Raw genomic sequence first — 16,307 nt, forward strand, 5'->3', positions numbered from 1 at the left:
TAAGCTTCAAAATGATGTTTGGTAATGAGGGTGTATGTGAAGGGAAAAAGTCAATAAGTCACTTCATACTGACTTTTCCAAAAAGCCAATAAATCAATAAGTTGTTTCAAAAAGCTTAGCCAAACATGCCCCTAGTTTGGTTTCCAATAATTTTTATTAATGACTTTGGATCAGGCGGTCAATGATCTCTCTATCAAGTGGTGAAAGACTTGCATTTCTCTTGGGAGATGCAAATTCTACTCTCACTTGGTGCAGTGTGAGGCACTAGTGGGCAATGATAAGAGGCATGAGGAAACCTGGGTCGATCCTTGAGCCAAATGTGTTTTACCGCTAATTTCACCGTCGTGCCTACGGGTGGGTTACTAGGTTTTCCCCGAAATTGGCGGTGGACTCGGGTTACTCTCAGAGTACTCCGTTTGTTTCAATGGATATCCCGAGAGTGCTTAGGATTGATACTGTTGGTCGTTAAAGGAAATGACTTTGCATCTGTCATAGGCCATTCAAAACCGAATTCATATCTTCTATTAATTTATATCTAGTAGTTATTAAAATAGGAGAATGTTCATTTTAGAAGAAAATTAAATTAAGAAGAAAAAGAACAAAGGGTACAAATGTAAAATATTAAATAGTTTTTTCTCTCAACTTATTTATTATTATCTTTGACTATTTAACTAGTCATAAAAACTATCATCCTTCATACTTAAATTTTTGCTTACAGTTACACACATCAAAATTTATCCTACACGTTTTGAAATTTATCTTACAGAACTCGTAATTCACCCTACACACCTCGTAACTTATGCTACACTTTAAATTATATATTTTTTCTTTTTTTGAAAAGTATGTTTTTTTTTATATTAAGTTACAAATTTAATGTAGTTAGCTATTAAAAAGGAAGACTACCAATTAATGATTCATCTAAGTTTATCAATATAGCCTTACACTAATACTAAATAAAAAAAATGAAATGAAGTAAATGAAGCATTCTTATTAGTTGAAACTTCTTTTTTATTCTTACAAAAAATTTCTTCTCATTTGAATTCCCCACTATTAAAATATCCGATTATCTTTTAGCTATCCAAATCAAATACAATAATTTTGTTTTTAAGATGTCACACAATACCTTTTGTTTGAGTCACCTCAATTAAATATAAAATTCGTTATTTAAGGGATCAAACAAAGACCTCAAATATCTCTATTGATAAATATATAATCTTTGGAGACTCAGGAAACTCTACAATGCCCATGAACGTTCTCATTAGAACAATAACTATAATGAAAGACTCACGTACTTGACTTTTGATCTATTCAAGTAAAAGTTTTTGAAAAAAAAACCTGAAAAAAAATCAAATTATTTAATAACTTACTAAATCACGCAAAAAGTCATTAAATTTGACTTATTTGTTCTTACGTCAATAAATCTCATTTAAAAGTGCATTGTGCAAAAGATATAAACCCACAATACTTCTGTAAACGGCAAACACCATACCACTAGACTACTAGGTCATCGGGAAATTTTTATCCGTCTAAAATTACTTTTTTTTTTAATTGGATAAATATGACATGATAGTTCGATTTCAACTTTCAAATGGTCCAAAGTTTAAAAAACCAAACTACAAGGACCAAACCTACAAACAACCAAAAGACCATTTCTGCAATTCACACACTATTTATACTTGTATCTTCAGCAACAGATATATACCCTAACTCAGATATTATTAATCTTTTCTTTCACATATATCTTCTTCATCCTCTTCTTCTCAACTCAATAACTTGTTCTGCAAACTTTCACCGATGGCGACACCTGATCAGGAATCAATCAACACATTCATCAATATCACCGGTGCATCTGAATCGATCGCCATACAAAAACTCACGGTAATTTTGAATCTAAATCACGTCACTGATGTTACACATATTTGTTTATATATCTATCGCCGCGTGATTGATTTTGTTATTGTTTTGTTGAGTGGTTGATTGATTACGTAAACATCGTAAGTGATAATTCGTGTTTGATATGAATTATATGATGTTTAGTGATTCTGTTGGTTATACAGTGGAATGCAGGGGTTTTGTGGTTAACTTTGCCCTAATTTGTGGTTTCGGTTTGTTAATTGGTTGTGTATGCCCTAGGTTTGGTGTAATTTTGTTGTTTGTGAAGAGTTAGGGTTTTGATTTTGAGATTATGCTTGATACATGAAATTTATGTGAAGTTGTTCATTTTTCTCGCTGATTAATTGATATTGTTTCGTCGATTGATTGATTGATTGATTACGTAAGCATCGTATGTGTTGGTTCGTGTTTGATATGAATTATATGATGTCCAGAGATTGTGTAGTGATTCTATTGGTTATACAGTGGAATGTAGGGGTTTTGTGGTTAATTTTGCCCTAATTTGTGTTTTAGGTTTGGTTAATTGGCTTATGTGAAGAGTTAGGGTTTTGATTTTGAGATTAGCGATTGATACATGAAATCTATGTGAAATTGTTCCTTTTTTCTCGCTGATTAATTGATATTATTTCGTTGATTGATTGATTACGTAAGTATTGTAATTGACAATTCGTGTTTGATATGAATTATATGATGTCTAGAGCTCTTTAAATTGATTCTAAGTGGAATGTAGGGGTTTGTAGTTAACTTTGCCCTAATTTGTGTTTTAGGTTTGGTTAATTGGTTGTATGTGCCCTAGATTTGGTATAATGTGGTTTATGTGAAGAGTTAGGGTTTTGATTTTGATATTAGTGCTTGATACATGAAAGCGAAATTGTTCCTTTTTCTCGTCAATTAATTGATATGGTTTTACTGATTAATTGATTACGTAAGTATCGGAAGTGTTAATTCATGTTTGATATGTATTATATGATGTCTAGAGCTTGTTTGTTGATTCTACAGTGGAATGTAGGGGTTTGTGTTTAACTTTGCCGTAATTTGTGTTTTAGTTTTGTTTAATTGGTTGTGTGTGCCCTAGGTTTGGTGTAATTTGGTACATGTGAAGAGTTAGGGTTTTGATTTTGATATTGGAACTTAATACAAGATTTTCTTATTTAATTTCGATTAATCAGTTGCACGTGTGTAATCTGTTATATGTGAAGAGTTAGGGTTTTGATTTTGAGATTAGTGCTTAATACACGAAATTCATGTGATATTGTTTGAAATTAGATCCGTAATACTGCTTGTTATGAAGTTTAATCGAGGTAGCAATCTTTTTTTGTCCGTGCTTTCTTGGATCTTGGGAAAGTAACTTGTTTTGTTTGGGATAAAAAAGTCAAAACGGGAATCTTCCAGTTTTGCATAGATTAGATAGTAATTAATGGTTTTGGGGATATTTTTTTTACTTCAGCTGATAGATTGAAGTCTGGTGGTTTTCAAAATTTGGGCTTTACTTTGTATAGGTCTGCGTTGGGTCAAAAAATAATGGAGATATTTTCCATATGTATTTTTTTAAAAATTTGATTCAACTTGTGATAATGTTGGGGATTGCATAAATAGGTATCGGATATAATTCGTAGTTGTTAATAGCGACAAATAGCGATAAGCTACCTATATGCTACACAACGATAAATAGCGGGCACTATTTTATAAATAGCGATATACTAGATTTAAAAAAAAATTATATGTACATTATATCAATATACCCTGGTATATACGCTATTTTACATGTATATTTAATAAAAATCTAAAATCCAGCTATTTTATAGCTCTATTTAATCGCTATTTATATTTGAAAAAACTGAAATCCCGCTATTTATGGCTACATACCGTGTAGCGACCTTCGACCTATACGCTACACTATTCGCTATTGCGACCGCTATTGACAACTATGGGGATATATATGTTTTCACCTACCAACCAATAATGTTACCTCTTTAGATCAGAAGGTTATGGGTTTGAGTAATCAAGTTACAAAAGTGTTGTCGTAAATGCAAATGAGAGGGCAATGTATAAAGATGTAATATTACCTTTATTGGATCCACATGCTTTTTCTTTAAAACTTCACTGTAGAAGACAGAGGGTGTCAATGCACATTTCACCAAATCTTGTATATAGATATTTGGAAGTTATTTGATATATCAAGTAGAATCTTGTATATAGATATTAACTTCTTCATTTACTTTTTATCAGGAACATGGTGGTGATCTCAATGAGGCTGTCAATGCACATTTCACCGAAGGAGATAGAACCACGTTAGTTCATTCTTTATTCCTTAAATTTCATACGTCACAAAATAATAAAACACTAATCATAACTTTTTCTTCATCTTCTTACTTTTAAAACATTTCTCTATACTATTTTAGAAGACACGAAACGTCTGTTGCTGCTCCACAAGATGATTTCATGGACATAGAAGATCCATTTCCAAGTGCATCTCACCGACCCGGTTTCCCACCTTTTCCTTTAGCTAGAGATATGAACCCATTCTCTCTTCTTGACCCGAACTTCACCAGAAGTATATTCGATAGTGGACCACGGGTTAGAACCGGTGAACCATTCGTCTCCCATCCAAGAGAGGTGAGACAGATTCCCATTGAGGTCAAGGATGGGCCCAGCTCCACTACAGAATCAGAACGTTCTGGACATGCTCCGAGAATCGAGGATGTCACTGACACTGCAACCGAACATGTCCCGGAAACTCGTGGGGTCGTGATTGTTGATGAAGATGATAATGACGACGATGATAGTTTTCCAACTTCTGGTTTGAGACCGAGCGCTCCACAAGCTGCTGATTTACCTGATTATGGCATTGAAGAAGAAATGATTCGGGCTGCTATTGAAGCTTCCAAACAGGATTCCCAGATGGGTCTAGGAGATGAAGCTTTACCGCAACCAAGGCAATCTCAGTTGGAGGATCCGGAATTGGCACAAGCAGTCTCTTTATCTTTAAAGGTTTACATCTTTTTACCATTATTATTATTGTTATTAAAAAGACAAGGTGGAATTCACTGTAGAACACCAGTGGACTTTGATGTTTTTAAATGTGAGCACACAAGTTTCTCACTTTATACACTTTTAGTCCCTAAACAAAAATTGAATGTAGACGTTTGTTGTCAATGTCATGCTTGGTATTGTTTGCTTCTTGACAGATATTTTAAAATTGAAAGCTTCGTATTTCCAAGTTTGATCATATTTAATGTCTTTGATTAATGTATTATTTAAATTCAATTATTAGTCGAGTTTAAAGTTTGATTATTTAACAAATATGATTTGTATACAAATTAATATATTTGAAATAATCATTTACAAAGTCAGTATCGATGTTACTTTTATAATATACATCTTGCATTCGTTGTTTTTTTTAATTAATACGCAATTGTGTAAACTTTGTTTTTCGATATTGCGACATATATTTTGTTAAAATCATAGTTGTAAGCTATAGCGAATGCGGGTGTCGTGACGTGACGTGACGAACGGACCCGATATCGACATCGGTACCGGTGTTGATGTTATCGTAACCCACATCTGTATTAGTTTTTATGGTTTTGTATCAATGTAAAGCACACATCAGTATATTTTTTTGTTCTATCACGACTTTATTTTTGAGTTTTCTCTTTAAGTTCTACTGATATAAAATACCGTTTTTATAGCGGTAAAGTTATGGCACGGACTGAATCAACCACGGGCCTAGATCCCGCCGAGTAGCGCGGGCCAATCCACTAGTTTTCATAATGTGATAAAGCACTCGTGCTATGTTTTTCTCCTTCCTCCTTAACATTGATCTTTTCCAGACTGCTGAGCAAGAGAAAGCTTTACGCCAACAAGGATCTGAAGTGGGACCATCAGAACCCAGGGGTTCAAAGTCGGTTGAGGTGGAAGAAATGGAGACGTTGACATCATTAAACGGAAGGTAAGGTTCTAATCACTTATACTAACCGTGGAAAAGTGGGCGTGTTGGGTAATGGAACATATGGGTTTGTGTTAATACAGGTCATTTTTATTGCCGGTTGTATTAGGATGGGTTTTGGTTGACCTGTATAGGGACGGGCCACCCTCACGGGTACCCTCCCTGCATAGTTATTAAAGGTGCTAGGCGCACTCAAGGCGCTTAGGCCTCGCTTAGGGCCTAGGCGCAAAGCGCAAAAAAAGCAAGGGCCTGAGAAAATATAAGTGCAAGATGAAAAAATATTAAAAATATATTATATATTAGAAAAATAATACTATTCTTCAAATAAAATAAACAAACGCCTTTATATAACATTTAATGTGATCTATTTAGTGCCAAAAGTTCTAAAATTAGTACCAAAAGTTCTAAAATATTAGCGTATTAGTGTAGAAAGTTAGTTTTCCTTAGATAAAAGTAGAAATCTGGCTGGAATCTTGCCGGAATTTAAAGAATTTGGCCGGAAACTCTCCGAAATCTAGGAATCTGCGCTTGAACCATCACTTGAAGGATTAAAGCGCAATTGGCTCGACTTAAAGCGCAATTGTCTCGCCTCGCCTGGAATATGGGCCTAGGCGCAAGAGGCGATGGCTTTTAACAACTATGCCTCCCTGGGCAGTTGGTTCTCCGTTAAGGTGAACCCGTGCAAGCGTAGGAGAGAAGGGGTTTGAGGTGGGGTCCATCTCTTGAAAGGTGTGCGTGATTGGTGGGTGGGGTAAAAGAGTGGGGTCCATGGTTCAAGGGTACATGTTTAAGGCGAAGGTAGGGAGCCGCCAGTGTTTTGTGGCTTAAGGGTAGTTTCTAAGAATTTTGACATGGCGGGATTTGATTGATCGGGGCAAGGATACTACCCTTGGGTGACCCTTCCCCCCTAACAATTCATTATACTCTCCTACCACTAACAAATTAACCTTTTGCAACTTGCAAACCACTGTCAATTGTAGCAAGTAGGAACTGATTAAGACTTAAAATACTAACATTTAACACTAACTATTAATAATTAAGACATAAAACACTATTAGCAGCAATAAGAAGAAAAACGAATAGTAGAACTAAGAAGAAAGGTACTGCTATCGGAAAAATCGGTGATATATTGGTCAAATATCGGTCAATATTGCCGATAATATCGGTGCCGATATTTGACACCGATATTTTACGTGGGGACGGATAACCGATGGTTAAAAATAGAATTGAATGACTTTGAACGTATTTGACTTGTTCGACCGTTTTTAGATAAAAAATACAACCCAAACCGGCCCATACATTAACGGGTTGAAATTGCCAACTCTAGTTTATACTATTCTTGTCAATCCAACATTCTGCATATTGCTGACATCTTAAAACCGGGACCCACAAAATAAGAATGTTAAATAGTTTCTTTGTAACTTACAATAGGGTGGAAGCTGGGAGCTCATCGTTTCCAGATGAAGTTGAAGAAGCAGAAGAACAACCTCTGGTTAGAAACAGGAGTCGACTTATACCTTCTCGGTCTATTGATTCTGCTGAAGACGTTGAAGAAGTAGACCTAAACTTATCATCTGGTCTTCAACAACCACCAAATATCAATCACCCTGCGAACAATAGGAGTGACTTCCCATCTGACGAAGTATTCTTATACATTTAACCCATTTTAACTAATAATTATGAGTAAAATGCCATTTCCATCCTTGAGGTTTGGCCAGTTTTGCGACTTTCGTCCAAATGTTTGTTTTCCGCGTCGGGGTCCAAAAGGTTTCAAATCTTGTCATTTTTATCCGGCTCGTTAACTCCCTTCATTTTTTCTCCGTTAAGTCAGGGGTATTTTTGTCTCTGTCATTAACTTAAAAGGCAATACAGTCTTTTTCACTTTATGTACAAGCATTTAGCATGATGTACTTAAATGGCAATTCAGAAATTGTCCTTTAAGTTAACAAAAAAGACGGAAATACCCCTGACTTAACGGAGAAAAATGAATAGAGTTAACGAGATGAAAATGACAAGATTTCAAACCTTTTGGATCCAGATGCGGGAAAACAAGCCTTAGGACTAAAGTCGCAATTCTGGCCAAACCTCAGGGACGAAAATAGCATGTTACTCAATAGTTATTAACATCTAGTTTATATACTAGAGTACTTGTTTTCGATAATAATTTATTTTCTTTTAACAGTGGGGAGGCATCTCATCTATGGAACATGATGAAGCAGTCATGCTTGAGGCTGCTATCTTTGGCGGAATTCCTGAAGGGAGTGGATATCGTGTACCATTTGCACCTCATCAATACATGCAGAATGGCTTAGATGGAAATCTTGGACCGTATCCTAGGTCAACACCTCGTCCTCCATCACCGTCTCTAACTGCTCAGCGCTTAATAAGAGAACAACAGGTAAGTTGAAATACAGTTAGATTATTTAACACGAAACCGCAGTCTGCTTTTAAAAATATAGTTTTGGATCCTTTGATGTGAGTTTTGAAAACTGCGTACAGGATGATGAGTATCTTGCGGCATTGCAAGCTGACAGAGAAAAGGAGTTACTAGAGCAGTCGGCTAAAGAAGCTGCTATGGAAGAAGAAAGGCGTAAGGAAGAAGAAGCACGCATAAAGCTAGAAGAAGAACAGGTGACTTGTGTTTAAAGTGTTTTTTCAGTAAATTGTTTATGCTACTTAGAGTGTGTGTCCTCTCTTTTGGTAGCAAATTTCTTGCTTTTATCTCTCTTTTGCCATGTAAGTGCAATGCAATTAATCTTTCTTTTAAACTAGTACAAAGTACACTACTCAGTACTCACACTAAAGACAACAGATGACAGGTCAGCTTGAAACTTCTTAATAAAAGAGATAATAAGGGCATTAATGCCTAATTCCACCTCAAATAATTTTGTTTGTAGACATCAGTATGGGCTTGAGCTAAGGGCATGCTAGTTGTTAATATGCTTTTGAATCTAATATAATGTTTATTTTGTGATGTTAACCGGATGCTGTCTGTTTACCCATGTTAATATTAGTGTTTGCTTGTCAATTAATATTGTTATTAGTTTTTGAAGGCCTGAATGGTTTCTTATTATACATGTTATCAACATTACTATGCTAGTGTTCTATTATGTTAATGATACTTGTTTTAAAGTTCTATACTTCAGGGATATATCTTCCGTCCCTTCTTAACGATTCTGTTTGTGTACGTACACACACATACACAAATCTTTACATATACATATAAATACAAGTGTACGTACATATACATACTGTATATATACACAATTTATGCATATAGATACATGTATACAACATTTACACGCCATATATATGTGTGTATACACATCCCTTCTGGCCAAGAAATTTATACACATGCAGCTACATGCATACATCTCCATAATCAATATATGTATATCTACTTATAATCTTTTGCTCAAACTAGCACTTGTTCTTTAGCCTCATCTGTTTTCTACAATTTTCGCACCTTGGTGTTCATGTCATCTGTAATACTGCTTTGTCGTGGCACAACTTCAATCATCCAAAACCACTCATATATTTTTTTTTGTTTTGCAGGAACTGGAGAGGCAGTTAGCAGGAAAAGAAGCATCCCTTCCTCAGGAACCTGCATCTGATGATGAAAACGCTGTCACGCTTCTTGTGCGCATGCCCGATGGAAGCCGTCGTGGACGCAGATTTCTCAGGACTGACAAGTTACAGGTATAATAATTTCTAATAACATTAACCTTTTGTGTTAACCTAATTACCATACTTTCCAAAATGCCAAATTAGAGGACTCTTAGTATTCTAGCAATGTTACTACCACTCTCATTTGAGTTGTTTTACCTTTTATTTTTTGGCAGCATCTCTTCAGCTTCATTGATGTTGCCCGAGTGTTCAAGCCTGGCACATACAGATTGGTAATTCACTAATTCCTTACCTTTTCTTATCAAAACATTTTTCAAATTTTTTTATTATTCAGTTCATGTGGTGGCTTGTATCTGATAAAATTATTTGTTAGAAATAGGGTGTAAACGAGCCAAGCTCGGCTTGTTTAAAATTTAAAGCGCTCAAGTTCGAGCTAGACACGCTTCGAGCTATGTGTCTAAAACTCGAGCTCAACACCCTTTGAGCTCTATGTCTGAAACTCGAGCTTGACTCACTAATTATTTTCCATGCTTGGGTTGACTTGTTTGTTATATATTAAAAGGGGGTTGCGGCGCAGCTTGTTGCCCGTCCGTTTACCTGCTATTCTTATGTAATTTTCTTTAAACTGAATCCAAACAAAAATATTGTAGGCTTAAAAATATTTAATTGTACTACATATATATATTATATTTTTCTAATTATAATTATTCATATATCAAAAGATATATTATATATTTCTGGTTATTAAATCTTAATTGTTATATATAATAATAATAATATTCGTTATATAATTATATAAAATCATATTTATTGTTTTTTTTTATAAATATCAAGGTCAGCCTAGTCAAGCTAGGCGTGTGAAACTCCGGCTCGTTTATTAAATGAGCTTCAATTCAGGCTGGAGCTTGCGCGAGCCTTTTGCGAGCTGATCCTGACTAGCTCATAAGCGGCTTGGCTCTTTTTACACCCCTAGTAACAACATGCTTTTGTCCAAATTTTTAAGTTTCCTTACAACGATGTAACGTGATTGGTATGTTGAATGTGATTACAAAAGTTATGTGTCTGGTAATGACCTTAAAATCTTAAATAAAATGATATGATAACTATTCAATAAAAACACCCTTGGAACTTCTGACCCTTTTGGCTCATTTGATATGTTTTCTTATAAGCTGACTATTATTGTTTTGCTCTTACACAGGTGAGACCCTACCCTCGCCAGGCATTCAGTGACGGGGAAAGTAACTTATCGTTGAATGAACTTGGTTTGACTAGCAAACAAGAGGCGTTATTTCTCGAGCCTATTTAAAATATGGTATCAAAATAGTTTATTGCTCAGAAAACATAGATACTTAAATTACATATAAACTTTGTTCATGGTTCAAGGGTTGTGGTCTATTGGTTGGTTTCTACAAGTCGTGGAGCTTGATTGTCCGAGCTATTAGACGGTTTGGGCTGGGTTTGTGATAACTTTTGTATTTACATATTTCTTCTCTGGTACTTTTATATGACACCAGTTCTCGTATTTTAAATGGTTGGTCTAATCTGCTCTTGGTTGTTGTTGACTCATTGCAACAGAATTATTTCTGTTTGTATTGTTTGATTGAAATACATCGACCTATCGATCCTCTTCGTTATGTGGTCTTCACTGGTGTTCAGATGGGGCGATGGTGTCGTAATGTGAGCACAAGTGCATGTAGATACACAACTCGTTCAATGTTACCGAACATGGTACTGTGAACCGGAACATTTGTTATGTTTACTTGATCATCAATACTTGTCCTAAAAAAGATTCTAGGATTTTTTAGTGGGAAATAACACTAAAGCATATTCGTTTTTTAAGGCTTTCTCGTATAAAAAGATGTTCCAGAAATTTTAGTACGAGTTGACATAAAAAAGCATATTTGCTACCATTTGAAAAGCCAAACCTATGGCGTTTTGTAATAATCAATACTCACTTGAACCATTTCATAAATTTTAAAGAGTAAATTATGATTTTGAACCATTTCATAAACTTTAAAGAGTAAATTATGATTTTGGCCTCTGTGATCATATCACTTTTACCATTTTAACCCAAAAAGGAATCTTTTAACATCTGAGCTCCTAACGTCTTTTTTTCTAACCCATTTATTTTGATACTTATAGTGAGGGTATCAACAGGTGTATGAATTATAATTAATGATCTAACTCTGAAACATTTCAAGTAATATTTTTTTTTTTCAAAAATGTGATGATAAATGCTTATAAAAGAGATTCCGGTAATTTTCATCTTTCGGAATAACATTACTTTGCAAAGATCCAAATATCCCATTATCGGGACATCTGTCACGTATTATAAGAACAAACAAAATTGTGAGAACAACCAAAAATAATCGGAATGTTCCTTGTGGATAAATTATTCGAGCTTTCTAACTTTTGTATATACCGACAACCTTTCATATTAAGTTACAATCTACGATACTAATTTACAGGGCCGACCCTGAAAATTCAGGTGCCCTGTCCGAGCTCGAAAAAATGTGCCACTTAGGCCTTAACAAAATACATAATGTAAACTATTTTTTATACAACGATTAAAGTTATAGCATTAAACAATTCAATTAACCATTGGGTGTCAGCCCAATGGCCACCAGCCCGCATTCTAACCCGGAGGTGGCGGGTTCGAGTCTTGCTCGTTCCCAATGCCCCTACGGTAGCGGATTTACCCCTAGACTCAGGCTTGCTGGATGGCGGTCTGCGAGGTGGGATCACCTCGACGGTTGGGAGGACCGTGGAATATCCCCCCCCCCCCCCCTAACAAAGTTTCTAACAAATTAAGGCCTAAATAATCGACAAATAATGTCAAATAACACACAAATAGTCAACACTTAACGCCAAATAACACCTAACTAAATAACTAACCGACAATTAACTCTACGTAAAATAAAATGATAAAAATCAAATAAAATGGTAGATAACATATGAAAACAATAACCTAAACATTAAGAACGCGTGAGTTCTGTACGTCTTCTTCTTCCCTTTAACCACCGGTGACCTGCAGTCCAGCGCTTCGTACTGCCATCGCCGACTGCCGATTTTTTTTCCCGACCGTTTTTTCTTCACCTTGTTTATTCATTTAAACGATTTTCAGGGGGTGAAACAGTTAAACGGCGACTACGGCAGATTCCCTGTAAATATAGATGTGCCCTTTGGAATCACGGGCCCTGGCCGGTGGTCCTCCCCGCCCACCCCCAGGGCCGCCCCTGCTAATTTAAAAAGGATGGTAATTTATTACATAATTCGAAACATAACACGAAAAGAATCAGGTTGTGAGTTGTTCAATAAATAAGTTGTGTTTAGGTTGACTTGTTTTATTAAACGGGTCGTGTTCGAGTATACCTATTTAATCTGTTTAATTAAACATGTCAACTCAGGGGCTGTTTGGCAATTTCTAAATGAGTAAGTGTTAAACCAGTAAAAGGTCTGAACTATTAAGTGCTGAACCAGTAAGAGATCTGAACCATTAAGAGCCACTATAATACTTAATCGTTCAGAGACAAATGTCTGACCAATTCAGATAAAAGATCTTAACCATCCAGACTCAGTATAATGCTTAATCATTTAGAGGCAAATATCTGAATCATTCAGACATTTGCTCGCAAAACAAACAGTCTAAACCATTAAGTGCTGAACCAGTAAGAGGTCTGAACCATTAAGAGGCTCATTAGGAGCTAAACAAATAGCCCCTCACTAACTCACTTATCCCACTTTTCATAATCCACCAGCCTGATCAACTTGTTTACAACTTGATTACCAAGTACCACCAACCCATGAATCCAATTGACACATTTAAATAAATGACTCGTGCTTGGGTTACACGATTTTAAGTGTCTGTGGGTTAGGATTGATGTTTTCAACACAAATAAAGATATGAGTTATGTTCGGGTTGATGTTTTTGACATGAATAAAAATATGTGGCATGTTTGGGTTGAATAATTCAACCAAAACTCGACACGATTGACAACCACATATAAACTATTTTTTCATGTTACCGATTTTGTAGCATAAGATTTATAACAGTTAATCTAATTTTCGTTTGGAATTATTCATTTTAGTAATTTTGTTGAGTGTGTGGTATGACCTGTTAAATATGATAACTATAGAAGTTTTTGTTGTGTGGTGAGTGTGTGGTGTGACCTGTTAAATATGATAACTATAAAAGTTTTTGTTGAGTGTGTGGTGTGACCTGTTAAATGTTACAACTATAAAAGTTTTTTGTACTACCCGTATTAATCTTTTTCTGAAAAATATCATTCATAATTATGTTTTCTAATTATCATTCATAATTATGTTTTCTAAAATACTTTCGATGATCATAAACCTCAAAAGTTTCTTTATAAAATTGTAGTTCGTTGTTATAACATGTAGCCTTTTTTATTTCTTTTTATCTTAGAGAATTCAAATCTAACCCTGTATTTTTACCTTACATTTTTTCTCCTTTTCAATGAAATAATATTTTTAATTCTTTTATCATTATATTTTTTTCTAATCTCTCTTTCATTCACATGCACTTTCAAAATATATTAAAAACTAGGTTAGTTCCCCGTGTGTTACACGGGTTGAACAATTCTAACTATATAATAAATCCTATGTATTCTAATACATGAATTAAATATATGTAAAATTACTTTTATAATTTATAACCCGATTAGAAGGTTATAAACTAATGTTGATCATAATTTTATCACAATTAAATATAGTCATATTTTTTTAATGTTTTTAAGTGATGGATTATCTTTATAGCACAAATATTTATTATGATTATCACAATTAACCAAGATTATTTATAATTATCGTACTAAATAAGTCCTAAATCTTATATAGTTGATTAATACCATATGTCCTCTAGTTTACTTTATTATATAGTAAAGATACAGATTTTAATTGTTATTTGTATATATATAAATAATAATTAACTATAATAATTAGGTTGAAGAGATTAAACTAAATAATATTTCATAGGAGATTATCTATAATTAATTAGAAGAAATTAAAGTAAATGATAATTATCCATAGAGTACATAGCCTAATATCATGACAAGTGTCCCAAACATGGTTTCTTTTATTATATAGTATAGATTATAAAAGATGAACACTATCCTTTCAAATTTACATGTGAACAATAATATTTTTTCTCTCCTCTACTCATAATCACTTACAACCAACTACAATAACTTTTCATAAAATAAAACCCCCTTGTATAATTTGGGAGAACGGATGTGAATACTCTTATAATGTGTACCTTTTTTAAAGTTGCTTAAAATTTATGGGGTATTCTTTTCTCTCAAAGAAATATTGTATTTCATAAATGGAATATTGGATTATAATAACTGCAACTATTCGTCGTTAGCTGTCAACAGTTCTATCTTCAAAAACAACTACTGACAGTCTCAACTATTAACATACTAGCCTCCAATGGACCATAACTAACATAATTCCAATGCCGTTAGTCAACGGTCGCCGAAAAAACGCTTTTTAGCTAGAAAAAGGTTCCTAAAGGTCCGATTTAAGGTTACAGAGAGGTTTGAGACGAAAATGTTGAGTTTTCCGGCCAATAAGTTGAGTTTTCCGGTGACCTCAATAAATGAAGATTTTACTCCGAAAAAAAAGAAGGTAAAAAAAAAAAAAAGAATGCGTAGTCTCTTGTGATATGAATGGAAAATTTTAATTCAGAAATATACTTTTTTATTATATTTTTGTTGGTTATAAACCTTTCAAGTTTCATTTTAAAATTGTAGTTTGTTATTCTACTTTGGGTATGTTTGGCAAAAATAGCTAGTGGCTGGAAGCTGTAAGCTGGTAGCTGGTGGCTGGAAGCTGATAGCTATAGCTGGTAGCTACTAGCTGTAGCTTTTTAGATATATTTGGTGTTTGATAGAGTAGCTGGAGTTTTTAATAAAATGTATAAAATGACCAAAATGGACATAACTAAAAATTTAGAAAGTTGGTGCATTAAAAAGTCCTTTATTTTTAGTGGTTAAAATAGTCATTTTTTCCCTAAAAGCTTGTAGCTCCTTCTAAACGCTACTAGTAGTAGCGTTCAACCAAAAGCTTCAAGCTTCTAACCTAAAAGCTTAAAGCTCCTTCAACCAAACAGAACTTTTTATTAAGTAGGAGCTTTTTCTTAAAAACTTAAAGCTAGAAGCTCCTAGAAGCTCCTAAAAGCTCCATGCCAAACATACCCTTTGTAGCTATTTCTTTTATCCTAATTAAAATTGCAGTTTGTTATTCTACTTTGTAGCTATTTCTTTTAGAGTAAATTTCAAAGTTCGTCCTTTATGTATGTCTAATATATCAAAGTATGTCCTTTGTCTTTAATATCTTCAAGGAACATACTTAATGTTTGAAAAACCATTCAGGTTATGTCCTTTACCCAAAACCAGGTTTATTTTCCCAGTTAAGTCAGGTCATGTGAGAAGCACATGAGGGTATATTAGTCATTTTACCCTAAACACTAAAAAAATTATAAAAAATTCAGATCTTCTCTCTTTGACTCTAATCTTCATAATCTGCACATTTTCATTAATAACCCAGATCTTCAAAACTTCAAAACACATTATCATCAATAACCCATATCTTCAAAACCCAGATCTTCAAAACATCAAAACACAAAGAAAAAATAAAAATTTATCATCAATAACCCACATCTTCAAGACTTCAAAACCCAGATTATCATCAATAACCCAAATCTTCAAAACGCAATGAAAAAATAAACAATTCGAAACTTCAAAAGACAAATCCATATTTTGAAGAACAAATCCTTTCTTTCAATTTCAGTCTTAATACCTTACAACAACATACTTGTGCA

General features: G+C 34.2%; 1 protein-coding gene across 2 annotated transcripts; it reads left to right on the forward strand.

Moving 5' to 3' along the window:
- The first annotated feature begins 403 nt into the window (after window positions 1-403).
- On the forward strand, window positions 404-11,012 carry LOC110899615 (plant UBX domain-containing protein 8). 2 transcript variants are annotated; one of them, XM_022146500.2, is made up of 10 exons: window positions 404-1,878; window positions 4,123-4,184; window positions 4,296-4,884; window positions 5,724-5,842; window positions 7,271-7,481; window positions 8,022-8,237; window positions 8,339-8,470; window positions 9,395-9,538; window positions 9,682-9,738; window positions 10,665-11,012. In XM_022146500.2, exons 1-10 carry the CDS (start codon window positions 1,795-1,797, stop codon window positions 10,770-10,772), a joined length of 1,722 nt encoding a protein of 573 aa, XP_022002192.1. In that variant the 5' UTR covers window positions 404-1,794; the 3' UTR covers window positions 10,773-11,012. The 2 variants fall into 2 exon arrangements, with proteins under 2 accessions (XP_022002192.1, XP_035837507.1); XM_035981614.1 differs by having other exon boundaries at window positions 1,692-1,878; window positions 4,299-4,884.
- The last annotated feature ends 5,295 nt before the right edge of the window (window positions 11,013-16,307 follow it).

Source organism: Helianthus annuus, chromosome 13 (assembly GCF_002127325.2).
Source record: "Helianthus annuus cultivar XRQ/B chromosome 13, HanXRQr2.0-SUNRISE, whole genome shotgun sequence".
NCBI classification, from domain to species: Eukaryota; Viridiplantae; Streptophyta; class Magnoliopsida; order Asterales; family Asteraceae; genus Helianthus; species Helianthus annuus.

Bases quoted from the DNA above. Each gene is read 5' to 3' on its own strand.
- LOC110899615 (XM_022146500.2), top strand. From the start codon at position 1,795: ATGGCGACACCTGATCAGGAATCAATCAACACATTCATCAATATCACC. The intron at 1,879-4,122 runs GTAATTTTGAAT...ACTTTTTATCAG, and splicing joins TCGCCATACAAAAACTCACG to GAACATGGTGGTGATCTCAA. The intron at 9,739-10,664 runs GTAATTCACTAA...GCTCTTACACAG, and splicing joins AGCCTGGCACATACAGATTG to GTGAGACCCTACCCTCGCCA.